Source organism: Haliotis cracherodii, unplaced genomic scaffold, assembly GCF_022045235.1.
Source record: "Haliotis cracherodii isolate W230 unplaced genomic scaffold, xgHalCrac1.p SCAF_4, whole genome shotgun sequence".
NCBI lineage: Eukaryota > Metazoa > Mollusca > Gastropoda > Lepetellida > Haliotidae > Haliotis > Haliotis cracherodii.
In genome coordinates this window covers 31,094,095-31,119,168 of record NW_027266297.1, presented here as the reverse complement: position 1 = coordinate 31,119,168, position 25,074 = coordinate 31,094,095, and the positions used below count along the sequence as shown (strand labels likewise).

Below are 25,074 nucleotides of genomic sequence, written 5' to 3'. Positions count from 1 at the left end.
GTCTAAGTTAAACTTTGGGAGTTACGATCACCTTAACTCTACGACTATCGTAAGTCTAAGTTAAACTTTGGGAGTTAAGATCACCTTAGTACTACGACTGCTGTAAGTCTATGTTAAAGTATGGGAGTTACAATCACTTTAGCACTACCCCTGTCGTAAATTTATGTCAAAGTATGGGAGTTACGAACGTCTTAGCGCTACGATCACTTTGTGAAAGAGACGCAGGTCACCTGACCTTTCACGCTTTTGCCAATTTAAACTCGTCAGAAACCACAGCGGCAAGGTTCATGATAACATTGACGCCAAAAGTTTTAATCTTACGAAACGAAATATGCGTTTTACACAGCATATTTAAAAATACACCCACGTGAATGAGATTTAAAAAAAAAACTTTTTATGAACGTATTACAGCCGTGACAGTCTGCCGCGCGTCGAGACGCGGTACAAACCTGCTGCACCATATCCAACTTCCAAGTCGGCCCCTATTCATGGCATGACCTTAACTACATACATTTCTTTTACAAAATCAACAAGAGATCTTATTGATGTGTGTTTGTCTGACGTTAAAGCGAAGAGTCATTGAAAACATAGGCAATGCTTATTGTTCAGAGAGCATTTCTAACAAAATATTTGCATAAGAATATTTACTTGGTAGAGCGTGCAAACAGTATAGCCTTTTCTCTGATAGTTTAGACATATATAATATGTATGTAATCTGTATTATCTCAACAGGATAACTTTTTTTGTATTTACTATTTCTTGGAATCACTTGTAAATCCCCTACATGTCAATGGTAGGCTCCGAGGATGGTAGACGCATGCTCCATCAAAGATTTGAAGTTTAGATTTTGACACAGGTTCCAGACATAACTAGAACATGAAGTGATTGTCACAAATGAAGTCATGTTTCGAAGGTATTAGCCTCACCAATTGGTTAATGTGAAATGTAAGCGAGACGCGTTACACAAATATATTTTAGAACTGCTTAAAAAACCCAAAACATTTACAATATTTAGTTTGAAGTCCGCCTTGATTTCATAATGACCAAAGGCAATAATTCGCAACAAGATTGACATGTGCGCCAGGTGACATGTAGAACTATTTAAACGGTTGTACCGTTGTGGTTCAGCAAGATAAAATAGTTTGAGTTAGCAACGGAATCTCCCATCTCCATCTTCCCTAGGCAAGAGAGTTAACTGACTATAAAAGTCGTTTCCAACTAGACTTTTAAAGTCAGTTAACTCTCTTGCCTCGGGAAGATGCCCATCTCTTGGTTCGCTATTAATTTTGTTTTCAGTGAAATAATGACTATGTGTACCTCACAGGTTGTGTGAAGCCCATTTCTGGTGTCCCCCGCCGTGATATTGCTGGAATATTGCTAAAAGCGCCGTAAAACCAAACTCACTCACTCTCATCAAAGGTATTGTTTCTGCTATGGTATAACGACAGGGGTGTATAATGTGTACTGACTTGCATGTTGTCAACTCGACATAAGTAATATTTTAGCACGGGTCTTGGGAACACCTTAGCAAAAGGTAATTAGATAATTAAGATACATAATTAAAATGAAATTGTAATGTAGCCTTCTAGCGCCTCACAGGCAGTTTTAGTTGTATACTCCTCAGGGAGCTGAGAATGACAATTGCGTAAACACTGATCCACTGACTGGGGTAAGAATGTAGCGATTTGAGGGTTCTTTGGTGCATTATAGATAAGCACATGTACACCAAAGTATATACCAATACATGATAATATATGTCATGTTGCTATGCAACTTTGTCTAAAATTGATATTATTGAGATTGCTTACCGTTGTCAACACTATAAGGTCCACCTGTTACACATGCGTTCATGGTCTCTTCTGGTTACCAGTGCGTATGACTTTTTTTCAAGGCCTGTGGTGTTATATGTATACCTGCCTATACAGGATAGCTGTTGCACCGTGCAGTAGCATGACGGAGAACATGAATCCGTTTACAGCAACAGGCACGTTGGGCGTAACATCACTGAGTGCATCATATACAGAGCAGAGCAGAGCAGAGCAGAGCAGTACAGAGCAGTACAGAGCAGAGCAGAGCAGAGCAGAGCAGTGATGTGTATTCATCTACAGAAACGCTACCTGATGTTTATGGACTACCCGTTCATCCCGACCTTTGTCCACCTGGACGATTTCTCTGGAAAATCCGATTTAACGTAGTTTACATTATATTGTTACATTTCTAAACATGTAAACAAGTGGACTACTAATAGCAATACGCCATAGACTTTCTCGTCTTATTCAAACATGTTAGCAATAATGTTTTATCAAGTTTTATTTCACTGCCATTCGCGGAACAAGAATGACAAAACATACCAAACATATAAAATTTGCATCGTATATACTAAGTGATGTTACCATAACCAACTCATTTAGTGACAAGCATTTAACATAAATAACACGACTTCCAAACGTGCGTGTATGTTAATCTGTGAACACATCCCCCTTTAAAAGAAATGCGGTCCGGCGGGGTAGGCGAGTGGTTGAAACGTTCGCTTGTTAGGTCCGGGTTCGATTCCCAACTGGGTACAATGTGTGAAGTCCCTTTCTGTTGTCCTGCTATACGTGATATTGCCAGACTATTGCTGAAAGCGGCTTAAAATCCAACTCACTCACTCACTAAAGGAATTGCAGTATTCGCGCTTGCTGTGCTACCTTGTCCCGGCGATATGAGCAAATCATAGGCTGCTTCACGACAGAACCTCTGTAACATACACCCTCTGGGTTGTCTCTCGGCGATGAAGTATCGTGAGCCTGAAGTCAATACTTTTTAATGCCAGCTAGCAAGAAGCCAAGGCGAGACGTGATTAGACTAACATTTAGTCCATGAAATGTTATATTACACAAGATCCTTCTTGACTCTAAAAAAAATTCTATGCTGTGGAATAGAGCTAGCTAGAGCCGGCTAGACTTGCTTTTGTATACTTTTCTAGATTGTGTTTTTTTTCTCATAAAATAAATATATTCCACAGTCATGGTGCAGGACTAAGACGCTATCTATGGCTATATTGGACTGCCACTGTCACATTAGGTTGACAATATTTCAGCCATGGTCTTAAGAAGGTACAGCAGAAACAAATCACCTTACATCAATAAGCTAAGTATGTATGTTACGTAGGCATGTGCTCATGTATGCGAAACAACAGAGAACAAAAGCTTTGATTTTACCCCGTGGGGATTCCCCGTTAGAATTGCCCTCTAACCTCTGCTGGTCGTGAGGGGCGATTTGATGGTTGTCAGTGATTTGGTTGATGCTTGTCATTGTACCCCGACGGCGTGGATCGTTGCTCATAATATCAATCACTGGATTGTCTGGCTCTCACCCGTTGATTCACTGACCGCCATCATATAGCTGGAAAATTGCTGAGAGCGGCGTTGAACAACAATCCAATGGAATATACGTTAACGTTGGATAAAATTCATGATGCGTGCGTGTCTGTGTGTCTTCGTGTGGGTATTTCCATTGGTATACCGTGCAGTGTTTCTATTGAGGTTGACGAACAACACGTACAACAACAAAAAAACATCTGTAAGAACAGAATTATCCCCGTCTAAACGGCTTACGGGTTGATATGATTAATGGCAACAACTTGTGATCTTAATACTTAACTTTGTCACAGAAGGACAAAACACTGTACCTCGCCAAAGAGGGAGAACGTACCCCGTACAGGTAATCTCAATAGGATTAGGAGTCAAAACTCTGCTGCTTAATACGGGTGAATACGGAGATAACCCGTTAATCCAGGCAATAATGTATATTTATCATAATTATATCGGTATATTTGTCGGACTAACGAGCCAGGGGTGTCTGACAGAACGGCCTTCTTCAGGCGCCTCCGTGTCGGCCTGTGTCTTTTCCTCATTAACACCGTGACAGTATTGCCATGGTTGTCCTACTATTGTCCTACTATTGTGACAGTATTGCCGTGGTTGTGCTACTCTTGTGACAGTATTGCCGTGGTTGTCCTGCTATTGTCATAGTAATGCCATGGTTGTCCTGCTATTGTCGTACTATTGTGACAGTATTGCCGTGGTTGACCTACTATATTGCCTTACTTTTGTGACAGTATTGCCATGGTTGTCCTGCTATTGTCCTACTATTGTGATAGTAATGCCATGGTTGTCCTACTATTGTCCTACTATTATGACAGTATTGCCGTGGTTGTCCTACTATTGTCCTACTATTATGACAGTATTGCCGTGGTTGTCCTATTATTGTGATAGTAATGCCGTGGTTGTCCTGCTATTGTCCTACTATTATGACAGTATTGCCGTGGTTTTCCTCTTATTGTGATAGTAATGCCATAATTGTCCTGCTATTGTCCTACTATTATGACAGTATTGCCGTGGTTGTCCTGCCCCTGCTGTAATGATAGTTGGGGGCACGGGTGGCCCAGTCGTCTAAGGCGCCGCGATTCGCTGTGCAGAGTTGCGTCCCTTGGGCACTCTAGAACCCTATGATTGTGAGTTCGAAACCCCATTTGCCCCGATTATGTGTCTAGATTTGTCAGCACCATACCCGAGCTTGTGGGTTTTACCAAAGTGGTAAACGTCTGAGACCTGCATAACTTAAGCTGACACGCCGCGATATAACAGTAATACTGTTAAAGGCGGCGTTAAACCCAACTCACTCACTCACTCACTATTATGATAGTATTGCCGTGGTTGTCCTACTATTGTTCTGCTATTGTGATAGAATTGTCATGGTTGTCCAACTATTACAGTAGTATTGCCGCGATTGTCCTACTATTGTTCTGCTATTGTGATAGTATTGTCATGGTTGTCCTAGTATTGTGATAGTATTACCATGGTTGTCCTAGTATTGCCCTTCTATTGTGACAGTATTGCCATGGTTGTCCTTGTATTGTTCTGCTATTGTGACAGTATTGCCATGGTTGCCCTACTATTATTATGCTATTGTGACAGTATTGCCATGGTTGTCCAAGTATTGCCCTACTATTGTGATTGTATTGCCATGGTTGTCCTACTATTGTTCTGCTATTGTGACAGTATTGCCATGGTTGTCCTAGTATTGCCATACTATTCTGATTGTATTGCCATGGTTGTCCTACTATTGTTCTGCTATTGTGATAGTATTGTCAGGGTTGTCCTACTATTGTTCTGCTATTGTGATAATATTGTCAGGGTTGTCCTACTATTGTTCTGCTATTGTGATTGTATTGTCACGGTTACCCTACTATTGTTCTGCTATTGTGATTGTATTGTCACGGTTACCCTACTATTGTTCTGCTATTGTGATAGTATTGCCATGGTTGTCCTACTACTGTGATAGCATTGCCATTTGTGTTCTGCTGTTGTGATAGTATTGCCATGGTTGTAATAGTATTGCCATGGTTGTCATGCTATTGTGACAGTATTGCCATGGTTATCCTACTATTGTTCTGCTATTGTGATTGTATTGTCGTGGTTACCCTACTTTTGTTCTGCTATTGTGATAGTATTGCCATGGTTGTCCTACTATTGTTCTGCTATTGTGACAGTATTGTCAGGGTTGTCCGGCTATTATGACAGTATTGCCATGGTTGTCCTACTATTGTGATAGCATCGCTATTTTGTGTCCTGCTATTGTCCTACTATTGTGATTGTATTGCCATGGCTGTCCTACTATTGTTCTGCTATTGAGATAGTAATGTCAGGGTTGTCCGGCTATTATGAAAGCATCGCCATTTTGTGTCCTGCTATTGTCCTACTATTGTGATTGTATTGCCATGGCTGTCCTACTATTGTTCTGCTATTGTGATAGTAATGTCAGGGTTGTCCGGCTATTATGAAAGCATCGCCATTTTGTGTCCTGCTGTTGTCCTACTATTGTGATAGCATCGTCATTTGTGTCCTACTATAGTCCTGCTATTGTGATAGCATCGCCATTTGTGTTCTGCTGTTGTAATAGTATTGCCATGGTTGTCCTGCTATTGTGACAGTATTGCCATGGTTGTCCTACTATTGTCCTGCTATTGTGATAGTATTGCCATGGTTTTCCTACAACCCTATTGATAGCATTGTGATAGCAGGAAGAGTACCTATTTCATTCAACAATGCAAATTTGTAAGATTTATTCGACTTGAAATTAATGACTACCACGCATGTCGTTACCCGAGTGCTGGCGTTTGCTGGAGCAGTTGCTTGGGAATTTAAAGGGGCGAATCTCGATCCAGTGGGCTCACGTCACGCTGAGTTAAAGTCTGCGAAACAAGGAGATGCCCATTTGTTGTAGGGTCGATGTATGCGCATATGCTACACTGGTTGCCCTCCCTGACCTCCGATGACCTCCTTGACCTCCACATGTTGTCAGATTTGATCTTCAGTAATATTTACTACACAACCATCGACTTTGAAACTAATTTTCATGATTAGGCATTTGGTATCTATAAACAGTTATCTACCTTCAATAGCTTCAATTTGATTATGTAGTAGGCCTCGTTAATTATTCTCCAACTATTGTGAAAAAATAAATATTTGGATTTGCTCAACAGTATCACGAATAGATTCACTGACTCGTAAACTGCAATTTGTTGATTTCCAACTGATTGTCAACTGAAATGAATATGTTGCCCACACATCCTGAAATTAATTTGTTTCCGTATCTACAACATATTTACAATTTGTTCAAAGTTGTTGTATTAATATAATTAATAATGGTAATCATTATCCTATGTGTGGTATCTTAATATTGTCCCAGAACACGAGCTTATAATTACCATTAGGTCTGCAGGGTGCGTCAGCAGTAAGAAATGTGTGTAGCTAAAGTCTCTGATGTGTATCCCAAATATGCCCCCTAATACTGGTGAGGGGGATCCTTGTAGGAAAGATGGCATTCAAGGGGTTAACCTCACACCCCTATTCTGTAGTTTGGGTGGACTAAACCAAGTGCTGTTAGGAGAAAGATTTTTTGTTTCAAGTATCAATATCAACAGATTAATCGAATTTTGAAAACACAAACATGTATATGGAGTCGTAAATCATTAATCTATATCTGTGACCAAGAATGGTGACCGAGCATGCGGTAGACACTGAAAAAGACATTAGAAAACTGCTGGAGTTTGCAGCCTCTAACCGCTGAAGAAAGACAGGGATATAATATTGCTGCTTTGCGTGTTTAAGATCGTCTACTGCCATAGCAATTTCGGCTGAGCTGCACTTCTATGGGACTCATGTGTGTGAGTAGGGTACACATATCTAATTGGATTTCAGTATTGATAATATTTCTATTTTCGTATTGATATGATTTGATTTTTTTATCTTTAGAAATTTACAGAATTTCTTTGGCTGCGACGTCCGAGTAACTGACCATCTTTCAGAAAAAGAGTTACATCTGATTTGGCCTTCGCTTTGCATCTCTTGGCTTCAGGAGATCTACGACAGATAGAGGGTCCAACTGCAGTTATTGTTTTATGATAGATTCAGCTTCCTTTCCAATCGTAAACGCCCCTTTGGGGGAGGTAACTCTGACAGTAGTCTGACATATGAACATGTTCAGAATGGAACATCTTGTCTCTTCATATGAACTTATTATGGGTGAGTGAGTGAGTGAGTAAGATGGGTTTAACGCTTTGAACAGTTTTACAGTTATATCGTGGCGTGTCAGCTTAATGTTGGAGGAGAACCCGAGGTTATGCAGGTCTCAGGTGTTTACCACTTCGGTGAAATTCACGAACACCGGTATGGTGCTGCAAACCAAGAAATATTATCGGGGCGAACCGGGTTTCGAACCCACAATCATAGGGTTCTGGCGTGCCCAAGGGACGCAACTCTGCACAGCGAATCGCGGCGCCTGAGACGACTGGGCCACCCGTGCCCCCCCCCCCCCCCCCCCCCCTATTTAGGTTGAAAACAAAATACTTACAAGCAGAAACAATATACTTATATCTGTTACAAGAGTCGTCAATCATCACCATTCTTCAACTATCAATCTTGTATGAAATCGGTTTAAACGATTAATAGTAATAATCGCGACGCTGTCGTCGGCCCACAGTCAATTGAATGCTTGGACAGTTTGATCAGTCGCTACAGCTCAATTCCTTGCAACTGAAGCTCCTATATTCAGAACGACCTCCTGTAGGTCCGACCCAAGGCTGTGGGGGGCATGCCTTCGCCCGGAACAACCACACGTCATTTAAACCTCGTCAGTTCAGCCCTGCGCTACAGCTTACAACGTTCATCGTTTTTGTGACGGACCTATAGAACACAGTCCAAGCAGAGCACCATACTTACTCTATTCTCTGCACACACACGCCAAGGAAGGGCAAGGGTGGTCACACACAATGCGATTCTAAGAAGACCAGGTGTGTTCTCCTAAAGGACCAATGTAGGATACAATGTAGGATACATTTGCAGGATTGGCTAGGAACATTCACTTTGGTCTCGCTTACAGAAGAGACAGGTACGTGGTTTGCACGAATGAGTTTTATATGTATTTCAAAACATGTTTCAATATTCTCTAAGTATTTTATAACTTGCTTGTTAAGTATGTATATTAGGTTAATCATTTATTGGTTGTGAGTTTATATTATTTTGATATCACATAAATACTTTGATAGATTTGTTTTTGGTACACATTGCGTGTGTTCTCTGTCAAGTCTGACCTGCCAGAATGTATCTTGACTCTCTCATGCCCAATATGTTACAATATTGATAGCGGACAGTGTGAAGAGTGTTGAAGTTTTAACCATAACACTTCCAGGATGGCAATGTAACACTTCCAGGATGGCAATGTAACACTTCCAGGATGGCAATGTAACACTTCCAGGATGGCAATGTAACACTTCCAGGATGGCAATGTAACACTTCCAGGATGGCAATGTAACACTTCCAGGATGGCAATGTAACACTTCCAGGATGGCAATGTTACGTTAACACGTTAACACGTCGCAATCGCTAAGGTTGTTAATGAGGTTACCGAGGTCCACTTTTCACTTTTTATACTCAGATTTTCGAAAGAGCAGGAATCATGATTGTCAAGTATGAGATTAATGTTACTTGCAAGTCAACGGTCTGTTACGGAGGGGTAAATACTTACCACAGAAAAACAATCACAACGTGCAGTGATAACGATTCCTGGTGTGTTAGCACCTTGTCTCTCTTCCAGACTCTCGAAAATAAACTCCAACTCAAGTCTAGAATGATTTGGCAAGTCTAGATTGCCGCGTTTGGATATTATTTTGTTAAAATTGATATATTTATAAGATAACTATATTTCTGGGACTAAATGTTAGCATATGTCGCACCATACACGTGCTGGCGGGTTCACTAGAGCGGTACACGCCCACAACATGCGTCTCTTCTAGGGCGCTGACAAACCATGGTTCATAAACGAACTGAGTTCGGTATTCAATAAGCGGATCCTGGCACGTCCAAGGGGCCTAACTCTGCGCTGGCTTTGATGTGTCAAACTCATCCCTTCTGTTCAGAAGACAGATTCTACGGGGATTAGATCTGCGTGTCACCTACACATATTTCAAAGAGGTTGCAACGTGCCGTTCCCTCCTCATCAAGTTCCTATAATATTCAATGACATTGAGGCACCTGGGCCCCGTTCCTTTCTAGCTTTTCATGTTCTACCAAGCCTTTGAACTTACATAATGGATATACGTGTACTTACATTGAAGATCATGTGTGTTAAATCTGTATGTACAAGGATACCAGAGGCTAGGAGATAGTGTGTCGGGTCAGTCTTACTGTATTAATGGTCCAGTCTTTCAGAGTGAGCTGTAGGGTGACTGCAAAGACCAGAATTCCTATATCGGTACGTCATGGCGTACTGGTACGAAAACTCCATTTAAAGTCAAAATGACACGCATTCTAGTCTAAGGGACCCATTCCACAAAGCGATCGTAGCTCTACGACTGTCGTAAGTCTATGTTAAAGTATGGGAGTTACGATCATCTTAGCGCTGCGATCACATTGCAGAAGGTGCCCAAGTACTGATCCTACACAGTTGCTGTATCTAACAGATGAAATATGAATTGCAGACATACTGCTGACAACATGAATACATGTCTAGTATTCAATAATACAGCAGGTGCACGTGTGACACAAATAGGATATGAAATACCATATATAGTATAGCATAACATAGTACAATATATACAAGAATGCAGGCTGTTATAATTCAAATCATCGACCATGCACACGTGTTAAAAGTCCATACATGTATGCAGCTATCGATTACGGAGGTAAATAACCAAGCTTATAAACAAGCATGATAACTAATATATTAAAAAAAAACAAGAAAACACGTATATATATATATATACATATATATAGTAATAATCAAATAAGTGGAGTAAGATTGAACACAGTTTTAATAGGCTAGCGCTTTCAACCCGTACCACGTACGAGTCTCATCAGGCCGTATAGTGAATAATGGACATGATGTAGTCACATATAGTTACGTGACGTCATAACATTTAGGAAACTATGACGTCACAATACCAAGGTGACAATGGACAAATAACTTACGCCTTTACATTTAACTTAGGCGCGTATTTATGAATGAAATGTTGCTCTTTTTGAAACAATGTAGAAACGCATACAAAAGCAAGTCTAGCCAGCCCTAGCTAGCTTTATTCCACATGAAATCAGCATAGGGGATTTTTTGTATTATTTTTTTAGTCAAGAAGGATATTGTGTAATATAATATTTCATAGACTAACTGTTAGTCTAACATAACAACAACACAAATAAAGAAGTTAGCAATAACTGGTTCCATGTCCTTCTAAGTTGCTATCAAAGATTACATTGGAGACAAACCATACAATGACCGTGCACGTACGGACCATCATACGCCAAGTCATGTCCAATGCACTCAGAAGGTCAACGTGACCTCAGCGGACCCTGTAACTTTTGCCCTGAGTCTCTCATTATCGTCTCCGTGAGATAAGCCAGCTGTGGCAGTATTGCGGGTAGGGGATTATGTAGATTAGCTTACACAGTTGAGGGTAGGGGCCGGCTTGAAGTGACACCGTGCACGAGCCTAACTTGTCATTGTTCCTTGTAACTGGGTTGTGGTGAACAGCGTTCTAAATGCCGACTTGGGGTACACCTCGAGAGTCGGGATTATTGTTGATGTGAGTATTTTGCAAGAGGGAAGTTCTGTTATTTTGATGCGTGTGGTATGGTTTGTATTGAAGTCGACTGCACCAAACTCTGTAATGAAGGCTGCTGCGCCAAGATTTGAAAATGATGAAAATGGTTCACAAAAAAAGATATGCGATTCTTATAAGCGCTAATGACAATGATTTTGAAGTACCGTTATGTTAGCGTATATCTACACACAATTATGTTACATTATTGGGTAGATTTGTATGTAGAGAATCGGAACCGATCTAAGGCTTATGTAGGTAGACTCCCTGACAGCCCTATTTGGCTAGTTGTAGTTCATACCGATATGATTTACGCATGGTGTCGCGCTATCCACAATAGCTAACAGTATAGTGTAATGTACATTTCACAGCTGCAACACGAGGACCAGTGTGTTATTAATGCTTTGGGAAGTTATGATTTATTAACCTAACGTACAAATGCCTTATCATATATATATGGATTTAAGTGATTTCATAGTTTCTGTTGCTACTCTATCTAACACCTGTAGTTGGGTATGATACTAGTCTTTCTCCCAGACCCGAGAGAAAATAATATATAAATGAGTCCAACTCAAGTCTAGAATGATTTGGCAAGTCTAAATTGTCTCACCTGAAATTAAGGATTGTTCATGTCTCCTTTTGGATTTTATTTGTGGATATATGTTTTTAAATAAGATAACTTTATTTCTGGGACTAAGTATCAGTCTAGATATGATGCGTTGAACAATATTGTATAACCTCAAGCACGTTGTTCATTATCCACTTCTTACAGTAAGACACTCTCTAAGCATAGTCGGACGCCAGGGTAGCCCAATGGTTAAAGCGTTCGCTCGGTACGCCGAAGACCCGGGTTGGATGCTCTACTTGGGTACAATATGTGAAGCCCATTTATAGTGTCCTCGGTCGTGATATTGCTGGAATATTGCTAAAAAGCGGCGTAAAACCATACTCACTCACTAAAAGAGTTGTCCCTGATGCACATGCGTCGTCACTAAGAGATGGCTCAATGTACACCTTCCTTCACAACACTAGAAACATTAAAGTACCTTAATATATATGAATACTTACGTCTTGCATATCGAAACTTCTCATTCCAAATTATGTCTGACTTTGATATTATTAAAGATTCACCTTTCAAGGGAAGTTGGTATTTTATCACCCAGTCGTCTCAGGTGCCGCAATTTACTGTGGAGAGTTGCGTACCTTGGGCGCACGAGAAAACTATGATTGTGGTTCGAATCCCGGTTCGCCCTGATTCTGTTTCTTGATATGTCAACACCATTCTTGTTCCTGTGGGTTTCGCCTAAATCGTCTGTCGGAAGAATCGGGAATGCCTCAGACCTGCCTCGCTTCGCGCTTTTCTCACCATTAAGTGGACACGCCGTGATATAACTGGAATACTGTCAAAATCGGCGTTGCCCCAACTCACTCGCTCGCTGGTATTTTATTAAGTACAACATGTAAGACGATAAGCTGAATAAACCGTCCTCGTGAATCCCTTTTATCTCGAGTCGATGCACGTAACATGCTACGTTCGGAATAACAAGTAGGTACCATTGTTCTACTTATCAGATTTAATCAGATATGGATTATGACTTATTGTGTAAACGGCGCACTTCATGTGTATGCATTCTGAACGTTTGCTTACATGTTATCAACTGTGACAATATGTTATCAATCACGTGTCATATTACAATATCTGTGAATGATGTAACGTCATCTTGGTCGTGGGTTTGAATCTCAGATTCAATCGATTACGACTCTTTACCTATATCAGCACAATACTAGAGGTCGTAGACTCCACCAAAGTGGTGCACATCTATGACTGGTGTCACTTCGGAATTTCCTTATACCTATTGGATACGACCTCACGTAACAGAAATATTGTTCGAAGCTGCGTTAAACCATATCTCACTCATCATGAAGAGGCCAGTCAACCTCAGACGTAGACAATAAGCTACTTACCTCAGTACAGTGAGACCTCGTTAGTGCGAATCTGTATATAGTGGATATGTGTTGAAGACAGGACTTTGAAAATATACTGCCGGGAAAAAGAAAGCATACACCAATATTTGATGACGGCTGAAAATTAAACAAAGAAAAAGTGTTTATTTAATGGAGATGCATTTGATACAGGAATCATAGTCGTGTGTGGACGTTACGTTTGCAAAGTTTCGGCGACTGTTTTCAGACTAGTAACGTTTTGATAATCAAGTTATCTTATATAAAATAGCTACAAGATAACAAACTAAAATATAAATGGAACCGAGAACGATTAATCTAGACTTACCAAATCATTCTAGACTTGAGTTTATTTTTAAAACAATTCTCTAGGGAGACAGACAGGAGGCTCTGTTGTTGCTTAAGTTGGTTTAGGTCAAGGTCAGTAAGCTGAACGAGCAATGGAGGTCCAGATATAAGCGAAGGGCCGTTTTTCCTCACCATGGTCATGCAAACACGGGATAATTGGCACAGTTCAAAATGGAAAACTGCATGAGCTTCATGGATCGAGGATAATCACTTAAATATTCACATCCTAGAAATCAGTCGTGTCTCTTGAATTGCAATTCCACGACATGTTAAGTAATTTATTGAATGTAAGCATCGAGGGATACCGCTGATGACATGTTGTTTGTCTGCGCCGAACTATAGGGGACATCGCGGGTGTCTTCAGTCTAACGAATAGATCGAGTCCGTGTTGAGATTTGCACGAGATGCACGTTTTACGAGCAAGCTTATCTCCAAAGATCTCGTTCCCAACAAGAATACACATATCGACAATACATGTGAAGGTTTTTTATGTGAATTAAATTATTTTGAGAGCCCCCGGCTGTTTTTGCCACTCCAGCTAATGACTTCTGAGTGTAGTTGCGAGGACCAAAGACGTGCTTGTTGCCCTGGGAAACCCGTGACCCCACAAGCCCCTCCTTCACCTCTCCAGTGTCAGCAGAAATATAAAAAAAATCATATCTTTTTTAGCGAATGTTATTTTAGTTTTATCATTATGTATATCTTAGTTATGATAAATATTATTGCAAGGTCCAAGTAACTGAGAAATTGTGTCAAAAGTAGTTGAAAATAATACAAGATATCGAGCAATGTAGCATAGGATGTATAGCACGGTGCAGGTTTTGTGAAAATAATCAGACGCGGATCAAAAGCGGTTGCAAAACTGCGCATAACCCTTTCTGTAACATATTAAACAATCTTATAGGTAAACGGGTATATAAAAAGTAAATATATACCAGTAAAATTTATATGATCAACTCATGTGATATATTTTTAACAAAATGACATGATTACCAAACGCGATTTCATCTTGCTGAAAATTATAACCGCCCTTGATAATTGCTATATTTAATAAATATATTAGGAGAGGTTTGTTTTCATAAAGTTTATAATCTTTATGGATAGCACATCCGGCTTTGTGTGTCATCTGTAGCATAGGTTGTCATGGAAACGTTAAGTATAACTTGCTTCTCTCTGAAATGCTTTATTTCGTGAGTACGCAAATGTAACAATTGTTGGTATAAAAGGGTTGAAATGTTTAAGTGACAAGGTAATTCTTTACGAGACCATTACATTACAAAACGACTCTTTGAAACGTTCACACTTTCTTCCACCTAACAGTTTATTCTGAAACGTCCTATTCAGGGACGCGCTGTGTAGGCGGGCACCTGCTAGACGAAATGTACATGACCTGGGTCACGAGACCTGTCATGGGAAATCGGGACCTGTCAATCAACGGGAAACATCAAAGACATAAAGAGCGATTGTTGTCAATATCGACTCCTCGCTCTCCTCGCTAGCAACACACATCGCTGTGAGGGCTGTAGACCTACTTCTGGAAGTAGTGAAATGGTAGTAGCTAATTAACATATTAGAATTTATAGTAATTTGTCTCATTATGTTAATATAGCTCTTTGCACGGAATTATTTGTTTCCGAAATATAGTACAAAGAATTAATGGGTGACCCGTGTCGATATTTGGAGCTGAATCCCTTTACTGTACGCAATGAGCACATGCGCTCGCCACCCGGTCTCGTGACCCAAACCCACAAACATACATGCACTTCTGACAGAGGACGTTAGTTATAACTGGTCTTAATCTTAAAACTGATATATAATATTATGTTTACACATCTTAACGACCACATGGAAGGAACAGGTATGATTTTGTATACCCCGAACTGGAAACCTCCTTCACCTTAACCGTGCCCCAACATATTTTTGTTTTTGTTACAAGAAATTAATAAACGCTAAGTGAGATCGTGAGAAGTACATTTGCCCATCAACACCACAATTAGCGGTACATAATATACCGTATCGCTGGTCATTCTTGATTCGGACATCATTGGACGCCAAGACCTCACGAGTTATCTCCCTTAGACCGTACCTTTCTTCCCACGAGCTGGTCTGCAACTTCACGAGTTCACTTCAAATATCAGTCTTGTGTAAATAATGGGCTTTTTCAAAAACGCTTCTGTATTAGACTTTTAATTATATAAAACGATGAAGATAACTCATCTACCAATCGAGTTATGATAAAAAATATTACATAACATTTCAACGATAAAATATTTTGTTATCAGCTGATAATGGCAGTGCATCACAATATCCGCTTTCAATTTAACATGATTGGCTAATCCCTATCAATCATCAACTATCAACAAATACACGCCTCAGGATGCCCGCGCCTTTTAGAGTGTAAGATATCGCAATCGGAAATGTTCACGCGAATGATGTGGTGATTTATCAAATATCGTGGGATACATATAAACCGTATTTGCAAATGATTACGGCTATTAATATCTAATGCACCTTTGGACAGGCATGGACAGTCCCGAGCGTGTGTTTCACTCATTTCATACAGTAATGCATATAGGTACTGTCACGTAAGTAACGCATGTGTAACGTGATATGAATACATGTCTATTTCTGTATTGTACATGTCATGTACATTTCATCTAAGAGAAATTGGATCTCAGTTTTCAGTTTCAGTTTACTCTGCTTTTTATGTTGATAGTTATCTAGATCTTGATTTATTTCATTAATGACATCAAACTCCACCGGAAAGGTTAACTGTTTTGAAAATAGATGAAAATGAAACGTCTGTGTTATGATTCATTGCATATTTGTTACACGGCACTTAAGTGGGCGTGTCCACCATGTGTCGTGTTTCATCTCGCATAAGCATCGGCCGAATTTACCACAGGAAGTAAGCATATAGCAACAAGAGCATTAACGGCTGCAAGGTGCCGAATTCACACTTCAGTCTGCACGAGTAGTGCGTGTTATTTCTACCCAATGTGAAAATTGCACGTACAAAATACCGTTAAAATGTATATGAGTTATAGGCGTCGATTAATCTGAGAAATTGGTAACCATAAATGTCGAATAAATATGTTATGAAATGATATCTGATCTATCGTTGATAATTTGGGGGTATATGGCATGAGTCTTTCGACTGGCCTTGACCTTCATGTATAACTGTCTATATCGCCTCGCGAAATGTACATTTCAACTATGTTGCTATCACGCCGTCCATCACTTGTATTTCACACTATGTCAGGTGTCAACAAACTGAGATGTATGTTTCATTGAAATTGCTATGTGGACAAGTATGCCACGCCGAAGGGTGTCATTAGTCTATTCACAAAACAGACAAGCAGTTCTAGGAAATTTGATAAAGTTCATCCAATCATGTATACACACGTCCATAAAACAGTGAGTCAGATTTTGACAAGAAAACTTCTAACTTTTTCATTTGACGATCCTTTCCAAACAAACGATCAAATAAATCATCCTCAAATACACGTTCATTAGAAACTACAGCATGAGCTTATCGTAATGACTTGTGAGATTTGCAGGTGCAAGAACGGGTACAGGTTATAATTTAATGATTTCTTTTGAAATATTTTGGCGGAGAAACGGGCTGGGGATGTGGTGTGTGTGTGTGTGTGTGTGTGTGTGTGGTAGTGGTTGCTTACTTTCACGAAACGTTTAAACCATTCAGGTCATAATCCTTTCAACAGATAATCCGCTCATTAAATCGCTTTCCCAAAATTGCAACATTTGGAATATTCTTCCACGTGGCCGTTGGAATGGTAATCATAACTACGATCAAAATGACAAATATTGAATCATCAGAATGACACCAGAAAAACAATGAAAACAAGTCGTACACGTTGTCGATTTTATGGTGGTGGGGGGGCAAATGATAAATCATCACTCATTTCAGCGTGATACAGGAACGATCACCTTCGGTTCACATTTGTTTACGGACATGTATCGCTGTTTTCCGCATTAAATTACCTGTTCCTTTAACATATTAGCAGGTACAACAATGCGTCCTAACAAGCTTAATCAGGGAGACAATAAACTACAGCTCGGTCGGTATTGTACCTTTGATCCCACCGGCAGCGCGTGCACCGGTACGTGGTGACATCACTTCACTGGAATTTCATTGGCTGAGTTGCGAAGACACGAGAATTATTGACCAACAAATGCTGTTCCCACATTCAGTATGCCTCCCTCCGTTGTATTGACTCATAAACTACCATATTCGGATTTTATCGATACTTGAGATTTAAGAGGTTCCAAGGTTTCGGTTGCTATATCTTCTATTACTGATTTGCTTATTGTAAGAAATGTTTTTTGTCGGGCGGTGCATTTTATTTCTAAAATTTTAAAACATAATTTCCAATAATGGGGAGGAGAAGGGATTTGCAGCTGTTCTTCAAAGGGAAGTAACTGTGTTTGCATAGACAGAATCGTTTGGCTACTCGCGGCCATGTTCTTAGAAAATGGAATGGTTTTCGACTGGAATAATATTATGGGACGGCTCAAGTGGTAAGAGAGTTGCTGTTTTTAAAAAGCAAACCTGGTTGTTAAAATATGGTAAGTTGTAGGCAGAGTCGGAAGTGAAATACGCGACCAAGCCGGTAATGATATCGCTGTCTGCTAGCCATTTTTCTGCATGTCACATGAACTTAGCTGCCAAAATATGTCGAATGTGTAGGAGTTTACTTTATCTTGCAGATGTGGCATGATTACAGCGAGTTGAACTAGACCAGTCCACACCATGAAGGAATACTAAAACAAGAAACATGGATCGATCACCGTACCATTGTAAGGATTTTTACCAATTCCAGGAAGACTACGAGTCTCTTCCACTGTGTGTTTTGCAGCTGGACCCAGCGGACAGAGCTGTCATACGTATAGCAGGTATGTTTATAAGATTATTAATTTCTTCAAAATGCTAAAAATAATAATCACTAATCCCCCATAACTTCCCCAAACACGAGCACGTGGGTATGTATGTAGACCAAATACACGTGGAGTTCCACGAGACAAAAAACATAAACAACAGAAACATGATTCCCAGATGCACAGCAGGTACGAGTTCTAAGCGATTCTAGATTGCCGATCAGCTCTGACTCATGCCTATGTCTGTAGAACAAACACCATTTGCCTAAGAGTAAGGCTTCTTTGTGAGATCGACCACAACAATAGAAGAAAACATCGTCTGCTAGTGACGGAAGTGAATGTGCTTCCCCCTATCTTGGTGAGCTCGTCCAACCAGGTATACCTCTCCCCACTCCACTGACTCTCAGACAGGCCACTTGCCAAATGAGTGGCGAGCTATTTATATAGCAGGCCTACCCATTGATGCAGTGCGTCAGCCAACCGACTGCCACACTCTTAACCCGTGGCTGGGTCCTGTTCATCGGACATGTATATGACATTCCAATATCAAGCAACTAGAACAGCTGAATGTTTGAGCAGCCAGCAACCTATCGGGGCATAATAGCCTGTGAAACACATGGTAACTTTTGAACAGCATTGGAACAAGAAGATTGGTTGAAAGTGAACGTATCGCCTCATACCTGAGATTGTCCTCTATATTTATGTACCTGGATTTTGGATTTACCCTAATTGGGACACTTGGATCCTACCTGTCCTCGTTAGGGCAGTGAGAGTTTGGAGGGGGAGTTTACATCGGGTTTGAAGTTCCCTCCCTGAGCGTGACATTCAAGCAGCGACTATATGTCTGAAGGGAGCTGATCGGATCTGGGAGAAGTGTTAGGACACATGTGGCACAAATTCCGCCACGATGGCGATGTCAAATGGTTTTGGATATATGGTGGAGGAAGGGGAGAGTGTTGTGACAGAGCTTGGCACAACAAAATCTATGGCCTGGTACGAACAAAATCGACTCAAGGATACAGGTGAGAGATCATCCTAGCAAATAAGCCTAGGAATTTGTCGCATAGAAAGGGGATTGTGACTGTATGGAATAGGGAAAGAGTGAGCTTTCTACAAACAAACAACATTTCTTATGTTCCTCATGTGTTTATCTCTGTGCTTTTACAGAATAATTTTGTTCCCTTTTAACAGTTTATGCATTCTGCAGAATTAGTTAAACATGATAATGCAAAACTATGCTCTTATCTGAAGTATCATGAGAAAAATGCTGCCTGTGCCCCAAACTTGAGTTTCTATCCTGAAAATTTTCAGTATTTGATAGTCTTAGTACCGTATTTGACGTAATAAGCGATCAATCGAAAGGGGTGCCAATTGGAATTGTTCACTAGCAAATATATATTCGCAAATATCGCCGAGGGTGCTTATTAGAGCTTATTACGTCGAATACGGTATGTGTTATTGCACAAGCTGATCTTTCTAGACCAAAATACATTTTACGAGAAAAGCTTCATACTTTTGGCTAAAGTCTCAGACTGGACATGATTTAAAGGGGTGGTTGCATAAGCTACCCCAAATATAATTTTCTAGTTAAGACATAAATAAACATTCTAATAAGTCCCATGAATTCATAATTTATTTTAAAGATTTCCATATTTGATATGTTTACATAAGTGTATTGGTTCAGTGTTTGTGTGCCTGCTTTGAGCTCAGGTTTCAAAGTGTTTCAATTCTGAAATTGAAAAGTCTTGTCACTTTTGTGTTGACAGATAGTACTCCCATTCCATGAGGTTATCGTGATCATCATGCTCTGTCAGCAGTCTTATAGGATTTCTTTTATCTGGGTCACTCCTGGACGATGGATCATTATTTTGTGGCTCGATCATTGTTATGATGTCCACAAATGCTAATGAACTGTCCATCACACCCTCATATCAATGGTCAGTTGAAGGTCAGGAGTGATTGAGGATTACCATATTCTAAATGAATCATTATCGCCACGATTGACAGTGCATTGAACCGTTGCAAATATAATTAAAGAAATCCTTCAAATATAAATTAACTTTTGATAAATATCGTTTGGTATTTTAATTATTTGCGTCATTGCGCAGTTTTGTAAACATCCCAGCATGTTATTGACAAGCAAGGATGTCAGTGTCAGATTGCTTTCAGTTTGGGAGATGTTGTTGGAGTTGATTACATTCCAGCTATTGTAATTCTTCGGGACTCTTGTACTTGTCATTAGATTATATGAGTTGTACCAGCACAAATAACATTACAGGCTGATAATTAGATTATAGCAGTATGAAGAGACAATAATTACTGGAGATATGCTTTTACCACATTTATTCATGACCTGTGACTTTATACGATTATGTTACCAGTTCACTTCCATCAGGGGTAGTCTAGTGGTTTAAGCGTTACCTCGTCACGCCGATGACCCGGGCTCGATTCCCCACTTGGGTACAATGTGTGAAGCCCATTTGTGGTGTGCCCCCGCCGTGATATTGCTGGAATATTGTGAAAAGCGGAGTAAAACTATTCTCACTCACTCACACACTCACCATCAGGGGAGCCTTGCTAGGGTGTGTTCTATTGCAGTTAAAAAGTGCTTTACATTGAAATACTTTAGAATCATGTACATAAGTAAATGAATCAGTCAATCTCACACATTGTCTGACTGGCATAGTAATGGTTTGATTGTAAAGGAAGAACAGATACAGTTTGGTTGATAATGTTATTAGTCAGTGGAAAATGTTATTAGTAAGTGGATAATGATTCAGTCTACTTGATTAATCTGCAAGTTTCAATCTGATTAAACGCTCACTTACAATCCTTGTCTGAATATATAACAGTTTATCTACAGCTCACTAGATCACAGTTATCATTTATAATTACAACCTGAGACGGTGTGTCAAACAAAGTAAGGTTAATTTTAAGCCTATCACTCAAAAAAGGTGATGTCATTGTACAGTGCATGGTCAATTTCCTCAGAGAGTAATCAGTTTCTGTCAATCACACATAAGCATGCCAGCTGATCCCTAATAACACATCCCTTGTCATCAGCCCTCCCCCAGGCCAACCCCCTCATTAACAGCCCCTCCCCCAGGCTCTCAACATACACATAACATGTATCTCTCCTACATAAGCCTCTCCCCCAGTCCCTCAATCCACATGACAACGCCATTCCCTTTACCTCCCCCCTTTGATCAACTATAATGACAGGTGTGATGGTATTAGATAATCATTTTTGCTCCATCGCCCTTGGTTGCAGTATTTATGGTGATGGCAGTTTTCCAGTAACAGTACAGTTGTTATCAGTTAGGAATTCGCAAATTCTTTCTCAGTGTTACAGTTGCGAGTACATCGGCATCAGGTGGTGGGCAAAATATGCCTGTTAGAGCAGTTAAAACTGACTTGTAAGGGAAGCATACTTTTATTATCGTCATCTGTCATAAACATTCCATAGATATTGACAACCTACTGTTGAAATGAACACTGTTTAGTACATTAGAACTGAACCCTGCAGAGTTTCACCTTGTTAATCAGGACTGTTCTCGACTGTGTAATTATGTAATAGGATCTTGATAAGTAAGGTTCATGTTTATTTGAATTAATCTGGTTGAGAAGTTGAATATTGTCCATGTTAAAATTTGTTATTCAGGGCTGTTCTCAACTCGGTAATGTTAGAGGTTTTGTATGAGTGAGGTTCCTGTTAATAGGATTTATTCCAAAAGAGCAGTTACTGTCCATGTTGGACCTTGTTAATCAGGATTATTGTTAACTGTGACGACCCAGTAGGGTGATTTCCAAGTTAATTTGGTCTGGATAGAGAAGGTTATTATTTGGATGATTTATTCAATTTTGACTTTAATCAGAACATTGCATTTGCCATTCTTATGTCTACGCAGTGAAATCTATAACAAAAAGTCTCTGAACAAAATTGACTTGATGTTAAAAAATAATTATGTTTGATATGTTTACAACACATTACTCATTTGACTATTTGATAGTGGACACGTGTAACATGAACATACCTTGGTATAAACTTGAACGCAGGTAACACATATTAGTGAGGTTGTCAGTAATGTAACATATATCTGTTGTTTGTTCTTGAGCTTGATAGAATATCTGATATAACTGACATGTTATATTATTTGAAGTCCGACAATACAATAAATTATTGATGTGTCATTGTATGTATGTACTGTAGGTTTAGTGGTGTTTTAATTGGAAGGATCACCGTTATGTTGGAAAGGGCTGGTCCAGGCATGACAACTCGTGCAGTCAATGTAGTGTATGTATCACACCTTCTGTTGAAGTATTCAGTACTAAATAATAATTGGGGGCAAGAGTGGCCCAGTAGTCTAAGCCGCTGCAGAGTTGCATCTCTTGGGCACGCCAGATACCTGTGATCATCGTTTCGAATCCCGGTTCACCCTGATTCTGTTTCTAGGTACATGTGGGGCGGTCGGGTAGCCTAGTGGTTAAAGCATTTGCTTGTCACACCAAAGACCCGGGTTCGATTCCCGACATGAGTACAATGTCTGAAGCCCATTTCTGGTGTCCCCACGCCGTGATATTGCTGGAATATTGCTAAAAGCGGCGTCAAATCATACTCACTCACTCACCAGGTACATGTATATCAGGGCCATACCCTGTATGAGACCTGCATCACTTCAGGCTTTCCTCCCTCATTGAGCTGATTTGCTGTGATACAACTGGAATACTGTTCAGAGCAGTGTTAGACCAGACAATCTAGTGAATGACATAATAAGCATCAATCTATGCAATTGGGATACGATGACATGCATCAACCAAGTCAGTGAGCCTGACCACCCCATCCTGTTAGTCACCTCTTATGACAAGCATGAGTTGATGAAGACCAATTATAGCCTGGATCTTCACAGGTTTCTTCACATATATATTGTGTATATTGTATATATGTCCATACAAATTCTAAAGTTCATATTAATGATTAAAAGAAAATAACATAGTCTAAATTGTATTTCATTCATCATGTCAAGTATATTGCATAAATTTACTTACAGGTATGTTCATATGTTTGAGCAAATAAATGCAATAATTAAATAGCTGAAAATATGCCAATATATGTTGCCTTTTATATAAATATAACAGATGAACGGACCCTTTTATGGATCTGAGAATAATCCAATACAGTGTATACGGTTGAGTGTGTGGCTTGTTCACACATGAGGTGTATGTGACCTGAATATACAACAACATTAGACTCTGCATTAGACCTGTATGTGTATAAACTGTCCTTAGACTTCGGTAGACTCCTCAGACTTTAGGGTAATGAGGCTACAGGAAAATGCTTTGTAATAGTAGAGCGGGTCATGGTTGTAAGCAGGGAGCATAAACAGTATGTTTGTTGGTATTTACAATTGATTGGATTGTTTGAATAAAGTGCTATACCAACAAAAACATTGGAAACTATTAACTATTAATTGTACATATAAAATGGCTGCTTTTTGTTGGTGTTATTTAAATACCACTTCCTAGCTGAAAGGTGTGTTTGCATTCATTGCTTTTGAAATAAATATCAAGCAGTTCTTAAAGCTGATATAGTGGAACCTTTTAACAAAGTGGGGTAGCCCAGTGGGTAAAGCGTTCGCTTATCACGCCAAAGACCCAGGTTTGATTCCCCACATGGGTAGAATGTGTGAAGCCCATTTCTGATGTGCCCCGCCGTGATATTGCTGGAATATTGCTAAAAGCAGTGAAAATATATCTGAAACAAACTGTGTGAATTCAGTTTTATGCCACAGTCAGAAATATTTAAAAATTCATGATGATCTACAAGTTGGCAAATATGAGCCAGGGGAACCTGTGTATGTAAGCATTACCGTATTCGACTTAATAAGCGCCCCGCTCTAATAAGCGCCCACGGCGATATTTGCTAATAAATTGGCAAGTGAACAATCACAATTAGCACCCCTTCCGATTGGTCAATGTACGCAAGACTTATTTATTCGTGTATAATACGCACTCGTGTGTTATATGCACCCTTAACTATTGGCAATTAAATTCTGGAAAAATATATCTGTCGTATATAAACAGTCAGGCTATCAGCAAAAACCATGAAATTTTTCTTTCAACTCTGTTTATTATGCTTATTACGTCGAATACGGTAGTGGTAATCCGGGCTATAAAGATCATTATCAGCTGGGGCCTCTTCCTCCAAGCCTACTTAGCACTAAGATCTGGTCACACATTGTGACCCTCTGATCCTCTTATTTAGCTGGGGGGCACAGGTGGCCCAGTCGTCTAAGGTGCCGCGATTCGCTATGCAGAGTTGCGTCCCTTGGGCACGCCAGAATCCTATGATTGTGGGTTCGAATCCCAGTTCGCCCCGATTATGTTTCTAGGTTTGTCAGCACCATACCCATGCTCGTGGGTTTCATCGAAGTGGTTAACGTCTGAGACCTGCATCACTTCAGGCTTTCTTCCAGCATCAAGCTGACACGTCGTGACATAACTGGAATACTGTTAAAAGCGGCATTAAACCAAACTCACTCACTCACTCACTTTTATTTAGCTGATCTGGGTCAAACTCAGACTGTAAGATCTTACGTTGACAAATGTTCCCCGCTGGAGACTCATTGCTCTATCTATTCTGCATTCCTAAACATTATACCAGTTATTTTTGTGATATTTGTCACAAATAGGCTGTATGTTTAAACATTTTGTTACTTATTTGCTGTAAT

At 39.9% G+C, this 25,074-nt stretch overlaps 1 protein-coding gene across 18 annotated transcripts in view; it reads left to right on the top strand.

The window, feature by feature from the left end:
- LOC139480555 (microtubule-actin cross-linking factor 1-like) overlaps positions 1-25,074 on the top strand; it is a 275,708-nt gene that overhangs the window by 15,806 nt on the left and 234,828 nt on the right. For 14 of the 18 annotated variants that reach the window (XM_071263682.1, XM_071263686.1, XM_071263685.1 and 11 more), the window contains one exon: positions 18,179-18,364. In XM_071263682.1, the coding sequence (XP_071119783.1) occupies positions 18,247-18,364 (118 nt within the window). In that variant the 5' untranslated portion in view covers positions 18,179-18,246. Of the gene's footprint in view, positions 1-17,899; positions 18,038-18,178; positions 18,365-18,805; positions 19,369-25,074 lie in introns of those variants that run through there. The other 4 variants (XM_071263688.1, XM_071263683.1, XM_071263679.1 and 1 more) reach the window with 3 other exon arrangements.